The sequence below is a fragment of the Phoxinus phoxinus genome (assembly GCF_949152265.1).
Source record: "Phoxinus phoxinus genome assembly, chromosome: 6".
Classification (NCBI taxonomy): domain Eukaryota; kingdom Metazoa; phylum Chordata; class Actinopteri; order Cypriniformes; family Leuciscidae; genus Phoxinus; species Phoxinus phoxinus.
The window spans coordinates 21,107,956-21,135,417 of record NC_136881.1 but is presented as its reverse complement, the minus strand read 5'-3'; the positions used below and the strand labels follow the sequence as shown (position 1 = coordinate 21,135,417).

General features: G+C 39.4%; 1 protein-coding gene across 1 annotated transcript in view; it reads left to right on the top strand.

The window, feature by feature from the left end:
• Nucleotides 1–27,462, top strand: part of lonrf2 (LON peptidase N-terminal domain and ring finger 2) — a 59,089-nt gene that overhangs the window by 5,882 nt on the left and 25,745 nt on the right. Inside the window, exons 2-7 of the mRNA XM_079614653.1 lie at nt 15,212–15,330; nt 16,746–16,868; nt 19,432–19,587; nt 19,980–20,151; nt 20,289–20,391; nt 20,463–20,577. Coding sequence (XP_079470779.1) covers nt 15,212–15,330; nt 16,746–16,868; nt 19,432–19,587; nt 19,980–20,151; nt 20,289–20,391; nt 20,463–20,577 — 788 coding nt within the window. The remainder of the gene's footprint in view (nt 1–15,211; nt 15,331–16,745; nt 16,869–19,431; nt 19,588–19,979; nt 20,152–20,288; nt 20,392–20,462; nt 20,578–27,462) is intronic.

Below are 27,462 nucleotides of genomic sequence, written 5' to 3'. Positions count from 1 at the left end.
TAATTTGTGTGTGTGTGTGTGTGTGCTCGCATCTCATATGAATATGTACGCGGAGAGTTTGTGTGTGTTTGTGTGTTTGTGTGTGTGTGTTTCTCGCGTCTCATTTGTCTTGTTGATTTGCCTGTTGCGTTGCCGTCTTAATTCTCTTTTTCGCTTCCTTCGCTCTGATACATATCCTCGAGAATAAAAGTGATCCTCCATCAGCAACAGACTTTCAAAAAGGCTTTCAGGTTTTTATATAGCAGTCTCAAGCAATCCCCCTCTTCACATGTGCCGACACGGTGCCGTGCCATCCAGTGTTAAGACGCGAAAGGCGAAGCTTGAATTAACGGGTATATCCCTCTTTGGCTAATGTACTTTCAAGATGGAGGGCCAACATGGCGACCGGAATTCGAACCCCCCACCCGTATGTATTTTCAATGGCATATTATACACTCACGAGAATACTTTATTACTTGAACGAAGTAAATATACATTAATGAGCACATATATTTTTGAAAGAACTAAGTGTTTTTAGCTAAGAATAAACTAAAAAAGTTACAGTGTAGCTTTAAAAATTGCCCAGAGTTCTCCTTTAATGAAGTGTGGAAATCATTATACAGTATCTGTTTTCAGGATTGTTTATGACTAGCAAGTTCAAAAGAACAACATTTATTTAATTATTAGATTTTTTTGTAACATTATAAATGTCTGATCACAAATGTCTGCCATTTGTGATCAGTTGATTGCATTCTTGCCCATTTGTATCAATGATCATCATTGTCATCCAGGTACACAGTGCAGCACATAAGGTCAAAGAAAGAACATGACAAAGAGAAACATCATTAATGCTCAGTAGTACACATATATGGTTCTTTAATGTATTTGCATTGTACTAAAATTTAAATAGAAATAAAAATGAAATTAATTTTCTATGGGCATATATGCGGCTGAAACAGGTAGCCTAGTGCATCCCAAATTTTTCAACATTAACATTTTAATATAACATTATAGTTATTACGGCCTTTTTTGAGGAGGTGGGGTAGTGCACTATAGGCCCTTGTGACGCGGCCTAAGCGTTTGTCCGTAATGGCATTTTTTTTTTTTTTTTTTTTTTAATTACTTTTACTTTTCAAGTTCAAAGTTCAAAAGTTTATTGCCATTTGCACAGGTACGTTTCAGTACAGGTACATTGGAATGCTTATGCGTTTCTCAAAGTCAAGTTCTAAATTAAAAATAATGTATAAAAAAAACACACACACATATGTCACGGGGTGACAAATAATCCCCGGAACTATTCCCACCGGAGAAGTGTTCCCGCCGGGGCACTTTTAGTGTAACACTGTCCCCGGGCTTGTGTGTGTGTCTGTCGTCATGACAACTAAACGGCAGATTGACAACAGGTGTGGGGACTTCACTCTGAGTGTCTGATTGAGGTGGTGCCAGCGTTTGGAGAGGATAAAACACAAGGGGAAGAGAAGGCTGAGTGTTCTCTCTCCGTGTTGGCTTGTTGTTTCTTTGTCTTCCCCCGTCGATCTGGTGTGGTTCTCTCCCGTTGGGAAATGTTTGTAGAGTGTTGCAGCTGAAGGATCATCGTGAAAGAAGAGGAGTGTCGCTTGTGGGATCCGAGGGCAGTTTTGAAGAGTGGAATTCGTCGCCTGGACTGGAAAAGAGTGAGATGAGTGATTGACAAATTGAATCTCATAAACGCATGTTTTCTACACTAAATTGGATACTGGTTTGGAGTGCTCGGATCACGTGGTACACATCGCACTGAGTGAAATATACTGATTCCTTGTCGATCTCTTGCCTCCTCCTTGACCATTGGAAACCGTGAAGTGAAGCCCGCTTGTAGTGGTGAGGAAATTATTCACAACATCTGTCCCAACTCTGACGATCATCGGCTCTTCAGATCGAGACCTCTGGGTGAGTGTTGGCCTTATTTTGCACTTGAAGAGTGGATTTGTAGTGCTGGAATTGACGTTTCCCATCACGTTGCATGTTTGGAGTTGGACTGTCGTGTGTGTGTGGAAGATCTATCTTTTATTGCCGTGCACTCCCCATGTGTCATGCTGGTCTACCGTTCATCATAAGAGCCTAGTAAGATCGATTGTAGTTACCTGTTGGATGTCAGAAGGAAAAGCCCCCGTGTGCACACTACACATAAGAACTGTTTATCTCTGCTTGAAGTTTTTATGCTGTCTGTTCCAGTGAAAGCCCCGCTCAGCTTGCGACTCTGTCCCCGGCAGCACACGTGAGAACTGTTTACCTCTGCTTGAAGTTCTTATGCTGTCTGTCCCAGTGAAAGCCCTGCTCAGCTAGTGACTCCGTCTCCTGCCACCCATGTGAGAGCTGTTCATCTCTATTAGAAGTATTGATTCTGTCTGTCCCAGTGAAAGCCCTGCTCAGCTAGTGACTCCGTCTCCTGCCACCCATGTGAGAGCTGTTCATCTCTATTTGAAGTATTGATTCTGTCTGTCCCAGTGAAAGCCCCGCTCAGCTTGTGACTCTGTCTCCTGCCACCCATGTGAGAGCTGTTCACCTCTATTTGAAGTGTTGATTCCGTCTGTTTCAGTGAAGGCCCGCTCAGCTTGTGACTCTGCCCCTGCAACACACGTGAGAACGGTTTACCCCTGCTTGAAGTGTTATGCTGTCTGCCCCAGCGAAAGCCCCGCTCAGCTTGTGGCTTGAGTCTGTTGCAGCCCTGAAACCCACCTGTATGGTGTGAAGTGCCCGCCCTTTACAACCCACGTGAGAACCGTACATCTCTGCTGGAGGTCCTGATCCGGCCTGTTCAAAAAGAGTTCTGCTCCGCCGACGACCCTGAGGTTGCTGTGGCCCGGAGGCCCCTTGTGTGGTGTTCGTCCTTTACCACTGTGAGTCTGGCACCAGCGCCAGAAGGAAGTGAGCTCCGACCGTCTACTCACCTGGGATACCCACCTGTTCGTCACTCACCACTGTGAGTCTGGCACCAGCGCCAGAAGGAAGTGAGCCCCGACCGTCTACTCACCTGGGATACCCACCTGTTCGTCACTCACCACTGTGAGTCTGGCACCAGCGCCAGAAGGAAGTGAGCTCCGACCGTCTACTCACCTGGGATACCCACCTGTTCGTCACTCACCACTGTGAGTCTGGCACCAGCGCCAGAAGGAAGTGAGCCCCGACCGTCTACTCCCCTGGGATACCCACCTGTTCGGCACTTACCACTGTGAGTCTGGCACCAGCGCCAGAAGGAAGTGAGCCCCGACCGTCTACTCACCTGGGATACCCACCTGTTCGTCCTTTACCACTGTGAGTCTGGCACCAGCGCCAGAAGGAAGTGAGCTCCGACCGGCTACTCACCTGGGATACCCACCTGTTCGTCACTCACCACTGTAAGTTTGACACCAGCGCCAGAAGGAAGGGAGCCCTGTCCTACCTACTCACCTGCGATACCTACCTGTCCATAACTTACCACGGTGTTGCCTTGGATTCCTGGGGAAAGGAAAGAAGAGGATTTTAGATTAGGATTTTCAAATTGCTTTTAGACATTAAATAAAGTTGTTATTCTTTTATTCCTGTCTCCTGCCTCCTCCTTTGACAAGCTCCTCAGGGTGATCCTGGTCTAGGGGTGGGTGCAGTCTGGCTTGGCCTACCCCGACCTGTGACACATACACATCATGAGGTAGAGCAGAGAGCGACTAGACATTTTAAAAGGAATGCAAAAGAGATACAGAACCGGTGTATAAATAACCTACCTAGTTTAGATAAATACACATTATAATAATAATATTGTGCGTACAAGATTAAAACTCTAAATAGAATAAATTACTATTGCACTTGATCATTACAATAATTAAAAACATGGAATAGGATACTGTTTTCCCTCCTTAATGTCTTGTGCCACAGTGGCCTTGTGGGTGCTAATGCTCACAGGCCTATGATTTCTCAAATTATAGCCTGTGTCCACCCATTTGAACAAGGCATAAGCTGGGTGGTGTTTGTCCTTATGGATGCTCTGTGCTTTTCTTTTGCACCGCTGGGTGTATATAGTGTCCATGGAGGGAAGGTTTGAGCCGATAACCCTCTCAGCAGTCTTAATGACCCGTTGCAGTGATTTCCTCTCAGCCAGGGTGGTGTTGCCATACCACACTGTGATACCACTGGTGAGGATGCTTTCAACAAGGCCTTTATAAACATGGGTTGGAGGTTGACTTTTAATAGCCTCAATCCCCTTGATGGTTAAAGGCTGTAGCGGGGAAGCTCTCTTCCTAAAGTCCAGAAAGAGTTCCTTTGTTTTGTCTATGTTGAGAACAAGACCATTGTCCTCCCCATAGACAGTGACCCTGTGAACCATGTCCCTATATGATGATTCATTGCCGCCTTTGATGAGGTCGAGGATAGTGGTGTCATCTGCATATTTAATGACAACAATATTGTTATTGTCCGAGTTGGTGGCACAGTCATGTGTATATAGTGAAAAAAGTATAGGGCTGAGACAGCATCCCTGTGGGGTCCCTGTACTCACTGTGAGCTCAGCTGAGATCTTCTTTCCCATCCTCACCACCTGTGGCCTGTCTGTGAGGAAGTCTGTTACTTCACTTCTATGTTTGTGAATTAGAGTTTTGGCAGTATTTTGGTCTCTCATATTGTGGCAGTGTAGGTGGTTTGGAGTGCTGTATTTTTTTCTTCTCACAATATGCTGCTTGGGCAGTTTGAAAGTAAACCCCAGTGTTGCCTGCTTTCCCAGTGCTGACTCAGTGTCTGCCATATGAGAAACGTAGAGTTCCACCTTGAGTCATATCACGCATTGTAAATGCTGAGAAACAAATTTGTCTGAATAATTTTCTCACTGCTAAACAAGTCAAGTCACCTTTATTTATATAGCGCTTTTTACAATATAGATTGCTTCAAAGCTGCTTTACTGAGATAACAGGAAAGTACCGGTAATGCAACAAAGTTAGTTTTTTGTTGTAAAAATTTTTTTATTCATTTAGTTAATGTGTGTGTGTATATATATATATATATATATATATATATATATATATATATATATATATATATACATATATATATATATGTAAGGAATAATTGACTCTATATTATATTATATACTATATTATATTATATACTATATTATAAATTATTATAAAAATAATGCACACCCGAGGTGGTAATGCGGTCACGACGCGAAACGGAGTGTGCATTATTTTTATAATAATTCAACGGCCTGGAGTCAATTATTCCGCTTATACTACAGTTACCACACCTCGAAATATTGTTCAGATGATGTATTTCAAGACGTTTTTAAAGTTTTTGTCATTAAAACGCTCTTGTATGTAGGACTAATTCCTTGCGCATCTAAACCCATGCTCCGTTGCTAATTCCAAAACGTCATTTTAGAGTTAGTAACGGAGGTTTGAGCCGCTGATAGCAGAGTAATGCTGGGGACACACTTAACGACTAGAAACATTCTCTGACTGTGAATGCAGCAGATTTTAAACACCGCTGTGAACACAGACTGAATGCGCTGAAAACGCGTGCATGATCAGTCATAAGTATCAAATTACATTCATAACCGGCCTAAACGAGCTCTGTCCTGCTGGCTGTTCTGTTACTGGGATGCCCCGATTGACACGTCGTGGTGGTGGACTTGCTGTTGTGCAGCGTGACAGTTTCATATGTAGAGTGATTAACTCAGAAAATGCTTCCTCTTTTGAATCTCAAATGCTTAAAGTAGGCTCTTCTAATGCTTTTTACAGTGTGTTAATTTACCGCCCTCCTGGCCCGGCGGGTGTCTTTCTTTCTGATTTTACTGACTTTTTATCATCTATCATCAAACTTGAGAAAGTTTTAATTATTGGGGACTTTAACTTGCATATTGATGATTTTACATGCAATACAGCTGCAAATCTTCTTTCTATTACAGACTCTTTTAATTTCATTCAGCACGTTACTGGTCCCACGCACATTAAGGGGCACACCCTGGACCTTGTTTTTTCTCTTGGGCTAGATATTGTAAATACACATGTGGAAGATGTACATGTGAGTGATCATAGCTGTGTGTTTTTTAATATTAACTTTCCTCAAGATCCTCCGCCCCAGAGAATTATGACACAAAGGCGGATTATTAATCAAGACACTGCAGAGAGGTTCTCTGCCTTATTTGACCCATGTTCTCTGAAAGGATGCACTGATGTTGATGATTTTATCCTATCTTTTAATGGTCAGTGCTTATCGATTCTAGATAAAGTTGCACCAATCAAATTGAGCGCTGTCTCCCACAAAAAAACCTGTCCATGGATCGATGAAGCTATCTTAAGTTTTAGGAGAAATTGTAGGAAAGTGGAGCGTCTTTGGAAATCTTCTAAACTCGAGGCTCACAGGCTCCATCTTAAAGATCTAATGGTCACCTTGAATGAGATGTTGAAAAAGGCGAGAATGTGTTTTTTTTCTCAACTTATTTCCTCGAATAAGCACAATCCCAAAATCTTATTTGACACCATTAATACAATAGTTTCTCCAACTAGCTCTCAAACAACTGTCTTATCTAGTTCTGACTGTAATGAATTCCTCCAGTTTTTTGTTAATAAGATCAGAGATGTTAGGGCCAACATTGTTCCACCATTGGCCCAGACCTTTGCCTGTGACTTTTCTCCTCCCCATTGTTGGTCCACTTTTACACCTGTGACATTACATGACATTACCTCTCTGTTCCATTCTATGAAATCATCATTTTGCCCTACGGATGTTGTCCCTACTGTGCTATTTTTGCAAGTTTTTGACTACATTGGCCCCTGTATTGTTGAGATGCTTAATTCTTCACTTTTAAATGTTGTTCCTGCTTTTTTTAAACATGCCGTTGTTAAGCCTGTACTTAAAAAAACTAACCTGGATCCGCTACAACCAAAAAACTATAGACCAATTTCGAAGCTTCCTTTCATGTCAAAAATTCTAGAAAAAGTTGTAGCTGAAAAACTCACCCTTTTCCTAGAGAAACATGAGTTATTTGACAAATTCCAGTCTGGTTTTCGCAAAAAACATTCCACCGAAACGGCGTTACTTAAAGTTTCAAGTGATATTATGATGTCAGCTGACTCTAAAAAATTTACAGTGCTGGTCTTATTGGACCTCTCATCAGCTTTTGACACAATTGATCATAAAATTATGATTAATAGACTTCGTGATCTGGTTGGCATGTCGGGATCAGTTTTAAAATGGTTTTCATCCTACCTGTCTGGTAGAAGCTTTAGTGTCAATGTGAATCAGATCATGTCTGAAACTGCAGAGTTGTCGTGTGGGGTACCTCAGGGTTCTGTCTTGGGTCCTATCTTGTTCCTCTTGTATATATTTCCTCTCGGTCAGGTTATTAGTCAGTTTAGCGACATATCTTACCACCTGTATGGTATGTATGATATCCAACTGTATTGCTCCTTTAAGGAAACTGAGTTGTTTAAATTATCTTCGTTAATTAACTGTCTGACTAGTATTAAAAAGTGGTTATGTGAGAACTTTTTGCTTCTCAATTCTGACAAAACAGAAACACTAATCATTGCCCCTGAAGTAAAATCCCAAAGATAAAACAATATATTGGTGACTTAGGCCCGTCTGTCCAACCGAGCCTCAGGAGCTTAGGTGTTGTCTTTGAGTCAGCTATGTCCTTGGAGCTTCATTCGAAACAATTAGTTAGAAACTGCTTTTTTCAACTGAGGAACATTTCCAAATTAAGATCATCTGTAACTAAAGGCGAGTTAGAGATGATTATTCATGCGTTCATCTCCTCCCGGTTGGACTATTGTAACAGTCTTTTCACGTGTTTGAGTAAGAAGGAGCTTCATCGTCTCCAGGCTGTTCAGAACTCTGCTGCAAGGCTTTTAACCCACGTTAAGAAAAGAGACCACATCACACCTGTTTTAGCATCACTTCACTGGCTACCAGTCCAGTATAGAATTCATTTTAAAATCCTGGTTCTTACCTTTAGAGCCTTGCATGGCCAAGTCCCTACCTACATCACTGACCTGATACAGCTTCACACTCCTACCCGCAGTCTCAGGTCTTTAGATCAGATGTTATTAGTTGTTCCCCGTACCCATTTTAAAACTAGAGGGGACCAGTCATTCCAGGCAGTCGCTCCCAGGCTGTGGAATGCTTTGCCTCTTGTTTTACGTTGCGCGAACTCAGCTGATTCTTTTAAAAAACAACTGAAGACTTTGCTCTTCAAGCAGGCTTTTGGTTAGTCGAGGGGTTGTTATGGTTGTTTGTTGTGTTCGTTGTTTGTATTTTGGGGAATGTTTTTAAAATTGTTCTGTATTACATTTTACTGTGAAGCACTTTGTGATGTCTATCTGTGAAAAGTGCTATATAAATAAATTTTACTTACTTACTTACTTAGAGAGAAGCATGTGCGTCAATATTATTATTTATTTATTAATTGAATTCGTTTTAATTCGTTCATTCTTTTTTTCTATTAGTGACAGTAGACTAGACTAATAAATGAAACACAAAGCCCTTTTAACAAGTAGGCTATAGGCCTATCAATTTTATTTATTTGTTATATTATCTTCAATAATTACGAAAACCCGTGCAACAGGACTATCAATTTATTTAAATATTCAGTTTATTTTTTTATTGATTATGTATAGGACTGTATAGCCTACTTTATTTATTAAAATTAAACTGCATGTTTCCATTGATTGTGAAGTTAGACATTGAAAATTGCAGATCAAGCGCATGGGGCTGCAGTGTCTCTTGTTATGAATTGTATCCTCTTTTCCGTTATTACAGTTGACTACGCGAAGTGATATGGAACTGTAATGAGGTCAAGACCTGCCTGGAACTACTTTAGACGTGCGGTTCCCTGAAAATAATTGCACACCTCAGAACGTTCGTCAACCAATCAGATTCAAGCATTCAACGGCCCTGTAGTATAAATATATATATATATAATATATAGCCCTGGAGATGTTATCGTCCAGCTCAGTTAATTTCTCCATATAATGGTGTCAATGGAGGCAGATCAATAATATTGTTGAATATTAAATTAAATGTCCCCAACTAGTGTTGTCACGGTACCAAAATTTCAGTATTCGGTACCGAGACCTGTGAAAATCCACGGTTCTCGGTACCAATTTCGGTACCAAAGCTAATTTAGATTAAATTTGCATATATTAAAGTATATTTATAATTGTTAGATAACATTAGATAAAATGACCTAACAATAGTTATATACACTGAAACAATTATTCTCCTTGGGGTAATTTAAAAATGTAGCCTAATACATTTTTAAAATTAAAAGTTTTATCTGTTCATGAACAATCAAGTGTTTGTATTAAATAACATTCACAAACATACATTAATGTTGTAAAAATATATTGTTCACTCAATGTGTTGATGTTAGATAAGGCATTAAGTAATGTTAATGAATGGTATCTTCTTGTAGTGTTACCAACTAAACAGGAGATAAAACGTGTTTTATTTGACTTGACTGTCTTTTATCTAATCCAAAACTGCGTTCATATTTAAAAGGCCTTTTAGACTAGATACAACCGCACACGATACCACTCTAGGGGCCGTTCACATATTGCGTTTTATGCGCGTACAAATTCTTTACTTCAAATGTAGGCACGCGGCTTATAATAGAAGCATCTCAACAGGTCATGTGACAAAAACCAGCGGCCTTTCCGTAACAACATGGAAAGCTCGGCCGAACAGCTGATCATAGCTATACAGGGCGGCTTTTTATTTCTTATCTCAATGAATATATCTAGTAGTAAAGCTAATGCAAGGGCTAGAAATCAATTAATTATTTGATAATACTTCCTCGTCAGCATGGAGAGCGCAGTTTGCACCACTTTCTCCTTTCCACAAGCGCGTGCTTTCCTGTTGCGTCTATTGTTGCTATGCAACCATGAACAGAGGCGCACCTGGAAAACGAATTTGCACACACAAAAAACGCGCTATGTGAACTGCTCTTTCATCCTTTCTTGTCAACAAGTGGATTCAGAGCCACCGCATTAGCAGCGCCGCCGGTCGCCATGTCTCAGTGTGTTTATGAAGAGGATGCAACTGTGCACCTTTCGGACAGCGCATCAAGAACCGGATTAGTCCGATACTTCGGTACCTTAAGAAAAGCTGGTACCGTAACCATTTCATTTTTTTAGTACCGAAATGGTACCGAAGTACCGGGTCTTTTGACAACACTATCCCCAACTAAGCAAGCCAAAAGCCAAAGGCGAAAAAGGCGACAGTGACAAGAAACCAATACTCCATCAGGTGAAAGAAAGGAGAAAAAACCTTGGGAGAAACCAGGCTCAGACGGGGGCCAGTTCTCCTCCGGCCAATGAAAGAACAGTGTATGATAATGATTCAGGCAGCATCATAGGTCAGAAGCCAGATTGGATGGGAACAATCAGAATATTATCCAGTTCCATCTGGAAGATATTCATAAAAACGATGTTAATTCAACAAGCGCACATACCTGTATTTAGTTCCTGTTTTCGGTCGAAGTCCACAGTAGGCGATTGTCGAGTTCACGCGTGGGATCATAACTAAACCTATGCGCGTGAACTCGACAATCGACTACTTTGGACTTCGACCGAAAACAGGATGTAAATACAGGTATTTGCGCTGGCTGAAATAACATCATTTTTATTCATATCTTTCACATCTACTGCAGTCAGATTCACCATGTTCACTCTGAAGGAATCACTCAACATGGCTGGGCACTTGTAATGACACATCAAGGATAAGATAAATAAAAGCAGGTTTAAAATTTGCCCCATTCAAGTCAATAGGGTGCAAATGTTAAATATAGGATACCACGGTGTAGGCAACACCGATTTTTGTCGTTGTTCGCTGTATTGACAGCACTCCAAATTTACTAAAAATTGAGCTCAATGTTAAAATTGACTGGAGTTCTCCTTTAAGCTGTGATTTTACCACTGGATTTCATAGGTTTGTAAGATAAAATCCTTTGCTAGACCTAATAATTATTTTGGGATAATTAATCATATCAATATCAAAAAGTAGAATAAAAAAAAAATACCATTAAAAAGTTTATTTTTCTACGCATTGCCTGCCATAAAAAAATAACCTGAAAATATTAAGGTTTATTAAGGTTAAACCTTGCTAACCTCTCGTACTAAAAAAAAATGGAGTAAGCACTAGGGATGCTCCAATCAGGATTTTTGCAGCCGATACTGGTTACCGATTTCTTGTCATGGTGATCGGCCGATACTGATCCCGATTCCGATGCTTAATATACTTAAAGGGCACCTATTATGGAATTTTGAAATTTACCTTTCATGTAGTGTGTAACATAGATCTAAGTGAACAAAAACATCCTGCAAAGTTTGAAATATGAAAGTGCACCGTATATAAAGTTATTGTCTTTCAAAAGTAAGAGTCGACTCTGAGTCATTTTTATGAATCGTTAGAAGACCGAAGCTTTTTCTCTGACTAGATGACGTCAACTTGTCAAGTTATTTGAATACGATACGCCCACTTATTGCGCTCCAAGGCCAGGGAAAACTTGAAAACAGACGAGACGCTGTGTTCTGAAGTGCGACTCAAAAGCCAACTTTTTTCATCTGCCCAAGGAGGAGCATTTGAAGACTAAGTGGCTACAATTCACTATACCACAGAAGTATAGTCCGAGCCTTGTGCTTTGCTCGCGCCATTTTGAAGACGATTGCTTTATCAACTTAAATGCAATCAAACTTGGATTCGGGAGCCGGCTGATATTGAAGGAAGGTTCATTTCTAAGTGTATTTGCATCAGCTTCCTCCTCCGTATCACAACCTGTAAGTGTTATTAATAATTGTTGCTTTTATGTAGTATGCTTAATAATTATTTAGTTGTGTAAGCACCGTTTAGCTTCTAGGTCTTCAATGACAATTGTATTGAGATATGTGAAGTGTTTGTCGTTGTTTTCGGAGTTGTCTTAAAGAATAGAGTAATATCGTAGTAACGTTCTGCTTTTTTTTTTTCTCGCTAACATAACATTAAATTCTTTATCTTATTTTTAGTTTTTTACTACAAACTACAAAGCAGTGGACTATAATCATTATAATAACACAATTTAATTGATAAAAGCATCATTGTACTCCGTGTTAAACAATAAGTATTATCTCTGTAAACACTGCTGGGTCATCTGACCAATCGCAGATTAGCGTCGCACAAAGGAGGGGGTTTGGAAAAATGAGTCGTTGAACGAATCATTTGGGAGTCGGTGAGCAAATCAGGTAAACATAAATGCATATTATACGACAACAAAAGTGTTTTTTGTCATTGCATGCACGTAAAACTGTTGTTGGGGACTCCCAAAACAACATTAGGAACATTTTAAATGTCATAATAGGTGACAATATAAGACTTTAATATAAGACAAAGATAAATGCAAACAAAACGGAGAAAATGGAGCAGTCTGATAATAAACATTTAACCCATTTAAGCCCACCGGCAACTATAGTTGCCGCAGTGTATAGTTGTCATTTTCCTTTTGTAAGTATTTTTCTAGATGTTATCCATGTTTAATGTCTCAATGACATGCAAGCAAACAACCAAGTAAAGGATTTCAAGAAGAAAAAAAAGGTATTCACTTCCTGTCACATGAGGCTGTCAACTTCCTATGCCTACTTCCAGGAAGCATGGCAAAGGCAAACCCTCCCAAAGAAAGGTCATTTTCATGTTAATAATACGATTTTTTTTGTTGACATATATATATCTATATAATCATGAAGGTCTCTAGAATCATCCAAACAAAACAAATCTTACAAGAGATAGAGATCTATAGTTTTTTGTATACTTAGTCAAAAGTCCAAGCGGCAACTATAGTTGCCGGTGGGCAAATGCCTTGTAAGTACATATATCATGGGGAAATGGATTATACTGTGTTAATAGGTTAATAAATCAAGGTTATTGGTCTTGTTTAGTGCATAAACATAACTTAACCCTTTAAATGACATCTGTATGCACTGTTATTTTTGTTATTTGCCATTTTGTTATTTGTTTTTTTGTTTGTTATATAGATATATATTTTTCTTCATTCTATTTATTTGTATTTATTTATTTATTTTCATTTAACTTTTTGATACACAATGCCCTGATATGGCTGCACTTTGTTCTGAACTTTGTTCCACCACTTTAACCCTTGTGCGTGTTTCGTTTGTGGTTTACAGTCGGGCTGTTTGGAGTCTTAGAGCCCCAGGCAACAAAATGTAGGCTAATATTGTAACAAAAAAAATGTTTTTTGTTTTTGTTTTCACAATGTCATTTTACTCAGTTTATTAATGTTTTTACTTCACATTTGGACATTTTTACTCCACAAAATGTATATAAATAAATGTAAAAAAAATATTTGTAATATATAGAAAAATATTTTAAGATATAAAAAAACATTTGACATTTTTTTTAAATGTCAAATTCACCTTATAAAAGACCCACATTTCTAAATTTCTTTCATTAAGATAACATGGATAATTTGCGTCGAAAGCTCGCGTCCGCGAAGCTGACAGCGTCGAAAACCTTGTCCTCGGGCGGGGGAGGGCGGCAGTGGGCCTCATCCCTACTGTTGCTCGAGCCACTTCCCTTCTGGCTCTGAGGGCGCGCACTGGCAGCTCGGCGCACGTTTCGTCATTCAGTGCCGCTTCGCTGTGGGCGAGGCCCAGGCACGCGACACAGAACTCGTGAGGGTCGGGCGGGTCCAGGGGGCCCGCACATATCTGGCATGTAGTAGCCATTGGATGCTTCGAAGAAAAGTTGATAGTCCTCTAATGCAACTTCTACAATGACTGATTTCTAGCGTGAAGAAAGAGATTCTGACGCAATTGTCACGCCCATGCATTTTATACTGCCCGCGAACCTGTCAGTATTTGCATGTTTCGCGTCAATTGGCCAGCTGTCCCTCAGCTGGCGTTAGCTTATAAGATTTCAGCAAAAATGGAGAAAGGAGTTCCCATATACGTCAGAGTTGACGTAATGTTGAAGTTACCTCCTTGAAAGGGAACTGCATTTTCCAAAAGATTTGCAAAAATCTTACACTAAACCGTGTCAAATAATCCATGTTATCCATGAATGAAAGTTAGAAATGTGGGTCAAAAAGACCCTGAACAGCGCACAAGGGTTAAGACAAATGGATTTATTGTTTGTTGTGTTTTAAGATTTAAGAATTTTACTAACACCTCTTCCATGATGCCAAATGTTCTCCTCCTATTCATATTTTACATTGAGGGGGTGCATACAACATATTTGCCCACCGGCAACTATAGTTGCCGCACATTCAAATACGATTTTCAAGAAAAAAAAAAAAAAAACTGGGGAAAATAAATGCAGAATATGTTCATATAGGACACTATTAACACGACTATATGCATGAAACCATTCAGAAAAATTTGGGCACAAATGGGTTAATCACCTAAAATGGAGAAGTCTGATGTAACTTAAAAATTGTCCAATATAAGTCTGAGCAGGATGAAATAAATAAAATAAAAAATAAAAATAAACAACATTTAAACTCCTAAAAGAACAAACTTGAGTAGTTTGATACAACTCGTTAGTAGGGATAGGCATTTCAAGCTAAAATTATTATTGCTGGGTATTATTCCATTATTATTCCAAAATGGTACATCCACACACATGCATGTAGGCTACACACGTGAGAAAAGTGGAGCGATGTGATGCTTAAATATAACAAACTTTTATATACGTTTCATATTTATGTTTAAATAATATAATGATTTTTTATTTTTTCAAGGGAACCGCATCAGATGGGTATAAGATCATAAGATGCTCAATCAGGAGACATTTGGAGAGGGTCAGACATTAATTTGAACACTTAATTAAGTTCTGCTTTGTAGAGCCATTCTTTAAAGTGAATTTTGTTTTTTATAAATTGTATCTTAATTTAAACCAATGTTTCATCAACCAATTTCTTGGATTTAATAAAGAAGCAAATATAGCAGACAATATAATCAGGAAATGGAGGCGCCGGCGCGTTTACTGGAGCGCGTCTCATAAATGAACAAATGAACAGAAACTCAGCGTAAGCTTTGCCTCACAGACTTGAGTAATATATGTAGGCTTATAGAAAGCTTGAAATAAAAACCCCAATTCCAATCGCAAAGAAACGGGCTACTCTCTGCTTATATAGGCTAATCCGAAGTGTGCGGAAATTATATTGCGATAATTATACTACCGGTATGTCGTTTTATCTCCCAGCCCTACTTTTAAGTAAAACTCATTCTTCTCTCTACAGAGCCCTCTATATGTTGGCTTCTGGCTCGGCGGGCAGAGCTGCTTTTGGAAATGAAGAATTTCAGCCAAGCAATCAAGGATGCAGACACCATGTGCCAACTCCGTCCCTTGTGGCCAAAGGTAGGAATCTGTGTAGAGATGCACCTATACAAAGCATGGTTTTAAAACCTCATAAGATTAAGAACCTTTCACACAAGTGCTAATATTCAAACAAGATTTTGAATAGAAACAATGCTTTCCTATTAAAATATTCAAACCAGGGACATTTAACCAATGGTAATCCAATTTTGCTTGTAGTGTCTTTCATTTAATTAATAGATTATTCAGAAAGTACTTTATATATGAATGAACCAAAAACAGTCAAAAACAACAAGTTAAAGGAGAAGTCTAAGTTAAGTTTAAGTTAATCTTGATCGTTATACCTTTGTGAGTACTGTCTATAGAAAAAACCCCGAACCGAATTAGTGCTTGCAACACGGAGCTGCTACCGCTAATGCCCAGAGCTCCCACTCAGCTAAAACGGCAGTTAAATATTCATAAAGAGTGTTTTTGTGCCTCTTAACAGACACAAAATCCAATTAAAATGTCTGTCCAACATGAACAGGGTCCTTACATGACAACAAGATGTGTTTAGCAACCAAAGGTATAACGATCAAGATTAACTTAAAAATTGCTCGGAGTTCTCCTTCAAGGCCTCGACACACCAAACCAACATCAACAAACTAGTGGCAACGAAATACAACTGTGCTATCACCTCATCAGTGTTGAGGTTTCTCAACACAGTGTTACTCAGGAAATGTAATTAAATTACTGCTAACTGATTACTCCTTTTAAAAGTAATCAAGTTACTGTTTTGATTACTTTATTTCAAAAGTAATTAGTTTCATTACTAGTTACGTTAGTAGGTTTTATTTGTTGTAAAATCATGGTTCATTTTTATTTTCACAAAACCTTTGATAGTTGGTCAGCTAAATAAAACGGGCAATGTGCCAAATATGTAGACAGAGAAGTTGTGTGTGAAGATGCAAAGTAAATTAATATTTATGAGATAAACTAATATTTCACAGTGCGTATGTGAATTTGTCTTCACAGAAGAAAGCCCCGTCTAGGCTCTGCCCCGGAACAGTATGTGCCAAGCCATTAGTTAGTCTAGTTGTTTAATGAGAAAGAGATTACATTTAGTTACAATAAATGCTTTTATAATCCGTACAATTTGTAGCAGCGGACCATAGGATTATTATTCTGTTGCGCGTAACTGAGGAACATTTGATGTTGACCGTGGAAAGAGGCGGTTTGTTCCCGCCCATGTAGTTAATATGATAAAACTCACACGCAGATTGTGATACGGTAATGTGCTGAGGCCATCTATGCAAAATGGTAAACTTTTCAAACAAATTATGCCCATCAACATCCCTCGAGTTTTTAAATTTAGAATACAACAGTCCGTGTACCTTCTGATAATTTTAGTTACTTGCTGTTACCGATTTGGTTTAGTTTCATATTTAAATATTTAAAACCATGTTTTCTCTTTACAGGCTCACTACATTAAGGCCACAGCGTTCAGGGGCGCCAGCCGCATTGAAGAGGCGTTACAGGAGTATTTATTCTGTGTGGCTTTGAAATCTGACTGGATCGCTGTAAAACTGGAGGCTCAGAAGGTACATTAATCTTTGTGTATTTGCATATGTCAGCGTTTGTCTGACATACCTCCTCACATGATGGTTTCTCCTCTGATTTGGATAGTAATTTTAAAGCTTAATCCTAGGGCTGTACCGATTTAGGGGGAAAACATTAAATTGGGAAAAAAAATTTTTTTTTTAATCAATTTATTTAAAAAGCTTTTTTTTTTTTTAAAAGAGCTGCAGGTTTGTTGAGGTGGTTTGCACAGCATCAAAGAAAGACCAATTACAAACTTATCCTCGAACACTAAAATAAACAAATGAAACCACACATTTAATAGCACTACTGTTTATTTTAAAATGGACATTAACTCTCTGACATTTCTTTTCAAATAAAGCTGTCATGATCCAAACATCTGGCATTATACAAATGCACAAGTGAATGTTACTTGCTAGTCAGAATGCCCCTGTTGTGGATGCTCTTCATGTAACAACGCACTGTACTGCAACTAAACCAAAATAACATAGTATTACAACTTAAAATTGCACAAAACAAAAGGCACAAAATACACAAGCAAACTTAGTCATGAAGGTGTAACTCTGTTGTGGATGTGCTCTTCTTATAACAACGCGCTAAAACACGGACTCACAAAGAATTCACAAAATTATTTTACAGTAGTGTTTTCATTATAATTTTATGTAGCCTATATAACAGACTGCTACCAATCCCAATCTGAATTCTGACTTGATGCAGCCTGCATCACAATGACACTGTGTTCGTTAGTTGGCCAGAGGAGAAGCATTTTTTATTTTATTTTTTACTGAGCCTTGTTTCTCACAAGGTTTTTTTTCTCCATTCTGTCACCTGATGACAGAAGTGAGTTTGGGTTCCTTGCCTCTGTCGCCTCTGGCTTGCTTAGTTGGGCACACTTAATATTCAACAATAATATTGATCTGACTGTACTGATGCTGTTGTATGAGAACGATGACATCATTTTTAGCATAACTGTTTTATAGATGAGATGAACTAATTTAGTAATTGATAGGGTGTGACGAGACACTTAGCTCATGGACAAAACACGAGTTTGGGTTCACGAGAACGAGATGAGATTTTTGCACTGAATTTTTAAGAAATCCTCAATGACAAAATTCATGACTGTAAAAATAGTAACGGATGCATTTTAAAACGTTTTAACTAATCATCTTGTGATGAATGTAATTTCAGTTCTACTTTCTGAGTATGAATGATCCTATACATTCATTGAAAGAAAACAATATAACCACTGTAAAAGGTTTTGCCACAAACTCAACTAAAGGAGAAAACAGGCTTCTCTCCTTTCATTTCACATGAGTCTCTTCATACTTTACTTTTTGTAATTCTGTACTTGAATTATGAGCTTCCAGAACTTCTGATTGAGGCTGTGTGTGACCTAATTGAACTCCTTTCCACAAATTGAACATATAAATAAACTATGCTGAACAAGATGCTCAACAATAATACATTAATATAGTAATTAAAAGTATAAATCCCAAAAATAATTAAGTCTTAAGTATAAGTGAAACCATAATCAAAGTACTCTCTCAATATTCAAAGTGCAAACAGAGACCAAAACAGAGAGCAGAGCTAAGAGGTGGCTACAATTACACAGCCCAGCCTAAGATAGGTTTGATATTGGGAGACAGGTTTTTTGTATGTAGCCTAATTTGCACACATCAAGGAGCTCGCGTTTTAATTTCACTCTCGAATTTGTGATCGTACGTACTCCGTGTATAGGGAGAGGTGGTGCTAAGTGCGCATTCTACAAGAAAATACATTTATCAGAAGTTTAGGCTCTGTTGCGCAACAAATCATCCGCCATGGTTTTGTCAGTCTCACCTTACTCTCATCACCCAATCAGTGAACTATGATTCCTGCTGCACTGTGTGCTACTCTGCACTCATGCTGGATGAGCAGACCAGATGTTAACAATAGTTTACAATTGAAGTGACCGTTATTTAACTAAATTAAGTGTTTTTTTATTTCTATAACAAAAAAGAAAAACAACAGTGGAGGCATTTCATGTAAACATCGCTGTGGCTTATTCTATGCTAATTTCACCCTCACTCTCTGTCATGCGATATTGTGAGACAGCTTTTCACTTCGACGAGAAATCACAATTTACGAGATCGCGTCACAACCCCTAATTAATTGATCTTTGCAACGGAACTGATTCAACACTGAACTGACTTCAGCTGAACAACAGCCGAAATGCATAATTTCCCTGTTATCACTGTCAAGCTGCTTTAAAACAATCCGTATTATATAAAGCACTATATAAATAACCTTGATTTGACTTCTGCAGCACATTGCAATTATTTTTATCCTTTTGGTTCAACTCTGTGTCAATGTAATGTGGTCAGGAAGCAAACCAAACAGTCTAGGTTAATAGTCAGACCCATTTGAAAATCGCAATTTCGGTTTAGAAACGATTAATCATGCAGTCCTACTTAAGCCCTTAGTGTCTTTAATTTAAGAAGTGATCAGTGTTAGGTGACTGCAATGTGATGTTTTGCATGTCCATGCCAACATAACTGTTGTACAACTGTATCTGTGTATCTACAGATCCTGAGTCACATGTTCTCTTCAGTCTTTGTGAATGAGGGTCTGGCTACATTCCTGCAACCCCTTCCAGCTGGCCCCTCCCCTCGTATCAAACCCTCGTCCCTCCTCAGTTCTCTACACTCCTCTCTTCATAGAGATGAAGCAGGCTGCTCCAAGGTTACTGCATAATGTGTTCACAGATACAATTGATTTAATCAATTTGCTACAATGAAGATATCACACTAATCCCCGGTTTCACAGACATAGCTTAAGCTAGTCCTAGATTAAAATGCATGTTTGAGCTTTTTTAACTTAAAGCAACTTGCACTGACAAATCTTAAAATCTTTTTTGTCTCAAGATGCACACCAGTAATGTTTTTCTTTCTATGGCACATTTATTAAAGCTACTTAAATACCCTAATTGAACTAAGGCCTAAGTGAAACCGGGCCTGAATGTATAAAATTTATAAAGTTTATAATTTTGCTTTTCAAGCCATTTTTAGAATCATAGCATAGGACCACTGCATCATCAATGCTAAAACCATTCTTTCTTTTTTTTTTTCTCTTAGGAACAAACACTTGGTTGCAGTAATTTCAAAGATGGGAAATCTTATATTTTACAAAGATCTGAAAATGTAAGCTCTGTTGGCCTCTCTTCCCTTTTTGTTCCACCCGTCCTAAAAAGGAAATGGACAGAAGATGCTAAGGACTTTGAGCCACCCAGCAAACAGCTCAAAGAAGGTATGGAGTTTAAATCTGGGGGAAAAAATTATTACTTTGTACAAACACTGTGAAGTAAAGAATTTTGTACTTTGCACTAAGATCTCAGTGGCTGGTTGTACAAACCCTTTTTTTCTTTTCATTTGCTTAATTACCAGAAAAGGTCAATTCATCCAAAACTCTCCCTACTTTTTCTTGGGAAAGGCAAGTTCCATCGCAGCTATTGGACAGTGCAGACTTTGAATGTTCTCTCTGCATGAGGTAATAATAAATTCTCTCTTGAAAAAAAATCTTAATTTTGTGTACATCTAAAACCTCCTCACTCATTGCAGACTGTTTTATGAGCCTGTCACCACACCCTGTGGACATACTTTCTGCCTCAAGTGTTTGGAGCGCTGCTTGGACCACAACCCTAACTGTCCCCTGTGTAAGGAGAACCTCTCTGAGGTAAATATGAGGCCTATTTACACGTTACTTAATGTGTTTTTACTGATCCGATAGCTATCCGATTTGTTAAAACAGTTTAATTTTCACTTGGCAACATAATGTGTCTCCGTAAAAGTTCCAAAAGTCACCAAAAGCAACAGATATGCGCTGCAATTTGTTCATCATCAGCTTTTTTCAAGATCGAAAAGACTGCAAAAGAAGAGAGAGCTGCGCCAGCGTCGGGGGAGAATATTTTAATGAAAATGACTGGGTTGAGTTTTCAGGATGTGATGGCGAATATTGAATTTCCTTTGCAGCAGTTTGTGCATCTGCGTGCAGAAGAAAGATGCTCAACTGTATGATGCTCAACAAGATGCTCAAAAATAATAAATTAATATAGTCAGGGCTCCAGACTGCGACCAAAATTTGAGAGTGTGCGACTGATTTTTACATCCAATCGCACATGTGCAACCAGTAAATGTGTCCCTTTTTTTTTTACACGTTAAACGTGGAAGGGGCTTATCAATGAATCCGGAATGTGTGGCAGGCCAATGAGTGTGAGAAGAATAGGGAATGGCCACTGTAAGTGGCTAATATGTGGAGGGGGAGGTTTCTAGAGATAATCGAGCGCGCCTTTAAGCGTCTGTGGGAAGGAGACGGAGACAAATATCACAACCTGCTATGTGCGTCTGAGCAACGAGCAAGCAAACTATTGACTCGTTCTTCTGACCTGTGGCTAGTGTGTCAGTTAAATTCACTTGCTGGCTTCCCAAATATTACATTACAACAGCAATAATAATAAAAAAACGTTAACAAAACGATTACTCTTTGTAAACACTGTTCAATGCGAGTGCCAAATGCTCAAACATGACCTGTCATTTACGCCGTCATCACCCGGGAGTTGATAGCGCACGAGCGCAGGCGAGACCTGAACTCCAGACGTTACCATTGGTGTTTAAACTAAACTCATTTATGTTTTGCCAATGTAAACATTCAAGAGCAAGACACGAAAGAGAACTCGTGTCTAGAAGATTTGTGCGGTGTGTGTCTGTGTAGGCTACTCATCTCAGACAGCGCACAAATATTGAGTTATCTTTCAAGTCTTGCACTTGAATGGACAAATTCACACAAGTATGTCAACATGTCCGTCTTGATGATTATCCTAGCAGACATAGTCTGTTATGCCTTAAGTGAACTTATATGGTCTAGAAAGACACTCACCGTATCAGTGTAGGACTACTGAATCAGCTCTGAATTGAATAGCTTTTGTAATTTAATTAAAGATTAGCCTAATCTTTATTTTATACAGTCAAATATGCAATGTTATTTTACATTTTGATTATTTTATTCAATTTCTGTACCTGAAAACTAATGTTAAACTTACCTGAAAAGCATAGTTTATTTTATTAGTATCTTTGCTCTATTGTATTTATTTGTGCTTTTGCTTGTGGTTAGGTATTTTTTTCTTATTTTCTTTATTTTATTTGACAGTAGTATTTTTTTTCCCTGAACATAGCACATACCGAATCATACCGAAACCGTGAACCTAAAACCGTGATACAAACTGAACCATGAGCTATTTGAAACGTTGCAGTCGGATGATGATTCAGAGTGAGAGGTTTAAGTGGCAAAAAAGGCCGAACCCACCATTTTCTGGAAGACTGGCTGCGAGAATTCAGCGGGTTGAGGTAGTACTGTAAGGAGACGAATTCCATGAACTGCGAATGTTACAGTCGCTACCCCATAGCTGTGGGGAACACGAAGTTTGCCGACAGTGCAGGCCCTTCACAGTTTAACCCTCTGGGGTCGGCAAATGCGCGGGCGCATTTTGCTCATTTTTTTTTTTACATAGCAGCAAAATAGACTTAAAATACTCCGTCATTTTTGGTCATACAGACTTAATAAATATGTAAAAAATAAGCTGTTAAATGTCTACTTTCTACTCAAAATAAAACATGGTGCTTTTGTAAAATAAAGAAAATAAACAGGGTGTGCTTTCTGCCTCTCCGTCTTCGTGAACTTTTTTTCTGGAGCATGTCTATAAACTTAAACAAAACTCAGCGAATACTATTCACCCAGGCATGAGCTATATATCTTTATAATCATTTAAGTGTGTACTTTTAAATGATCTAATTCAAAACTATATGGGTGTCACAATAGAAATCGATCGTAATTAAGTCACAATCTCGAACATCGAATAAAAAAAATGGAATCGTCGATGCTGCCACGCCCCCATGTCACGTTCGGTCGGCTTGTCAAGCGGAAAAAAAACACGCGTGTTGAAATGCTGCGAGTCAACCTCCTCCCCGACGAGAAGCGTTGCTTCTATGATAACTCGAGGTATCGCACACACCGGACGAGAAGCGCCGCGTCTATGACAACTCGAGGTATCGCACACACCGGACGAGAAGCACCGCGTCTTTGACAACTCAAGGTATCGCACACACCGGACGAGAAGCGCCACGTCGCGTCTATGACAACTCGAGGTATCGCGCACCGGACGCGCACTTTCTCAGTTTATGGCCTGCAATATTATTTTTAAGGACATTATGGAATTAAGATCATGTCTATGTCATGAGGCTACTGTACAATTAAATGCGTTGCTTCGTCGGCAGTCTGAAGCACTTTATCTCATAGAGCTTCCGTTAACTGAATGTATCCTGAAAATCTAATAACATCAGCAATTTTCATTCAACCAGCTGATTTCTGTAAATTAATGTAAAACGTATATTGCAGCACAGTGTGAAGTCATAACGAGGATTTGAGACAAATAAATGTATATAAAATGTATTAATTTAAAATAAATTTAATATAAAACTATGTAAATGGCGCTCTGTGGCGCAGCAGGATTAATTTTTAACAAGGTCCTGAGCCGTTGCTGGGCGCCGCGGACAGACGCCGAATGGCGTGTGTGTGTGTGTACACTAGGGGTGGAACGGTACACTGAAGTCACGGTTTGGTTCATACCTCGGTTCAGACATCACGGTTCGGTACGAGTTCGGTACAATGCAGGGAAAAGCAAAACAAAAATGCAGAAGGCAATTATTTTTATTGTGCATGTCTCAGTCTGTACCACCTATACAGTCTCTCCCCTGAGATACAGTAGCTGCGACAGCCTACCCTGAAGTGTGTAAAGTAAGATGTAAACAAAATAAGACAATCAGCTATAAAACTGAAAATACAGCATCTCTTATGTGCGGACGCACGAGCTCAAAGGTGCGTGCGGCAAAAATGTCGTGACCGCCCACACCGCAAGTGCACGGCTTTTTCTGTAAGAGCGCGTGGCTCCGCATCCGAAGAAGCACGACTTCAAGCCGAATCTGGCCGAGCGTGTACATCTCACAGCACCGGCACCCAGTTCTTGCGTCTAAATTCGTTGCTTACATTAACTAAATGAGCCTACAATATCAGACATAAGCCCTTTAAATAAAAATAAATGGCCATGTTTTATAAAAAGGTTCACAAAACTAAATAAAAATGTTTAGAAATTATGTAAGATAACGTTAATTTAGTTGTAGGTTACGTTCTCGTATCCATTTTTTTTTCTAATGTCACAAGGAATAATCTGGTTTACTGCTTTGCACGATTCTTTTGTAGTGTGGGTTTGGTGTAGCCTACTAAAGTGTACTAAAATAAACATTCACGAGTGTACCTTACTACTTCTCACCGCTGATTCCTGATGGTTTAGAGGACAATTACACCTAGTCGCACACTGTCGTTTCAAAGAATAGTACACCGGCGAGCGCGAAGGATAAATGCCTCGTCCATTTAGGGAGGCGTGCGCGCAGCGGAGACTCTCAAACCCATAGACAGCGCAAACCTAGCTTAAGGCAGGGCTACAGAACCCGCGTTTCTAATAGTAGTTCCGCATTACATTAATTAATTTGCACGCGAGTTTTATTTATTTTTATACCGTGTATTCTCCGTGTAAATTCATGAACCGAACCGTGACGCCCATACCGATTCGGTTCAATACGAATACATGTACCGTTCCATTCTGTGGAACATGTACTGTTCCATTCTGTGTGTGTACACTCAGAGAATAAAGTGTTAGAATTTTAATGACGTGGCTCTGCGCAACGCATATATTTATCTGTTAAACTGTTTGTTTGTTTTGTTGTGAATAGGGGTGTAAATTTCAATCGATTCGTATCGATACATTGATTATACAGCCGGCGATTCGATGCATCGTTGCGTCCGCAAGAATATCGATTAATGTGCTTATTTTGCCGCCTGTCATTTTTCAGCATCCACTCCGACATATGCGTGCAACCTACTCCTAAGCTGCGGGTGGCGATATCCTCATTATTGTCTTCTACGTCACACTGCTTCACGCGCCGCGCGCATTACGTTTATGTTCACAGTTCACACACTGTTGAGTCTGACTTTCAAGAGCGATGGAACCGTCAGAGCGAGCTGGCAATGAAAGTGAAACGTTACACACTCCAGTCGGCGTCAAGTCATGGGTGTGGAAGTATTTTGGCTTCAGGAAAATAGATGGAGCACTGGTAAGAGATGTTGCCGTTTGTAAAGAGAAAGACTGTCAGTGTGAGATAAGATACTGCAGCAACACGTCGAATCTCTCCGCACATCTGAAAAGGCGCCATGGTATTGATGTCGAGTGTAAAGCTTCTTATTACAAATTATCTGATTGCACTTTATTGTAACTGTAGTAGATGCAGTAACTGTTCTATTTAGGGCCCAAGCCTTGAAAAGGCGAAGGCCCTATTGTTTTTCTTAGGATTATTATTCTTCTTCTTCTTTATTATTATTATTATTATTATTATTATTTTACTACCTTTTGGGCACTTTTGGGGGCCTTAACGTGCTCAAAAACTCTTGAAACTTTGCACAAATGTCAGAACCCGCGGCCATTAGGGCCACGCTGAAGCTGGTACCCGGGCGTGGCAGGGGGGCTCGGCAGCGCCCCCTGGAATGGGATTCGAAAACATGTCCGTATATCAAACACGCTTGCATGTAATAATATGAAACTCGGTACACATATAGATCTCATCGGGCCGAACAACTTTCGTGCTCTAAGTTTTACGCCAGTCCAACAGGAAGTCGGCTATTATGGGCTGTATGGAAACGCATGTTCTGGCATTTGAAACACTTCTCCCAGAGAATTCATCCGATGACCACGAAACTCGGTGTGCATGAAGTCAAGACATGGAGGATGCTAAATTGCGGACGGATTTTTGATATCTCGAACGGTTTGGCCGTGGCGAGGAAACAAATTTATGATTAAAAAAGGATGCATAAAGTGTGTTATAACTTAGTTATAGTTTTACCTACAGTTACAAAACTCAGCGTGTATATTGATCTTATCAAGCCGAACAACTTTCTAATTTACAGTCATTAGCTCCGACCAACAGAAAGTCAGATATTGTGGTTTGAATGTGAATTGTGTCTCTCTCTGTCTCTCTGGCATTCTGTGTGTGTGTGTCTGTCTGTGTGGGGTGGGGAGGGGAGGGGGGGATCCGTGTATGTGTGTGTGTGTGAGGAGGGGGGCTAGTTTAGTTTAACCCTTTCTCTGCTGTGTGCAAAATCTCGGGCACTTTTGGGGCCCTTAACGTGCTCGAAAACTCTTGAAATTTTGCACACAGGTCAGAACCCGCGGCAATCAGGGCCGGGCTGAAGCTGGTACCCGGGCGTGGCAGGGGGGCTCGACAGCGCCCCCTGGAATGGGATTCAAACACTTGTCCGTATATCAAACACGCTTGCATGTAATAATATGAAACTCGGTACACATATAGATTTAATCGGGCCGAACAACTTTCGTGCTCTAAGTTTTACGCCAGCCCAACAGGAAGTCGGCTATTGTGGGTGGTATGAAAACGCATGTTCTGGCATTTGAAACACTCTTTCTAGAAAATTCATCCAATCGCAACCAAACTCGGTCAGCATGACGTCAAGCCATTGAGGATACTTAATTGCTGACGGATTTTTGATATCTCGAACAGTTTGGCCGTGGCGACGAAACGAAATTATGGCGAGAAAAGAGAAACACGATGTGTTATAACGTCTTCATACATTAATTGATCTTGATGAAACTTCAGTAGCGTGTTTGTTGTAAGAGAGCGATCACATGGATGTAACTAATGTGAGTCAAAGTTATAGCGCCACCAACTGGCAGCAGGAAGTGTGTCACTTTTGACAAAAGTGGGGGGGTTAGTTTTACCTACAGTCACAAAACTTGGTATGTATATTGTGCACATCGAGCCGGACAACTTTCTGATTTACAGTCATTAGCTCCGACCAACAGGAAGTCAGATATTTTGGTTTGAATGTGGTTTTGTCTCTCTCTGACAGAGTTCCCCCAGCCATTCTGTGTGTGTGTGTGTGTCTGTGTGGGGAGGGGAGGGAGGGCACACACACAGACAGCCCCCTGTCTGTGTGTGTGGGGAGGGGAGCAGAAAGACTATGAACAATTGTGCCATCTAGTGTTTTATACTATGTATAAATGTGTTTTTTATTTTAAACAAGTGTTTTAAAGTACACTAATTTCAATTAATGATATGCTGCATTTTTATGTATATTTAAACATTATCAAAGTTAGGATGTCATTTTTTTTAGTTTCAAAAGTTATCTGTCTCTGTCTCCCTTTGGCTGTCATTACCCTCCCCTCACTCCCACAGTCTCACTTATTTATTTCTGTATCAAATAATATTATCATAAACAAAAAGTTTGAGTTTCTTTTTCAATCAATGTATTATGTGTAACTTAAAAATAAGCAGATTAAACAGATATGTTTGAGGGCAAGACATGAAAACGATGAAATATAATATAGTATTAGTAAAAGAGTGCAGTATAGGGTTGGATGAATCAGATAAATAACATATTTTGTTAAAAAAACATTTGGTTAAATAAAATCGAGTGATACATAGGGCTATATTGCCCTCTCGA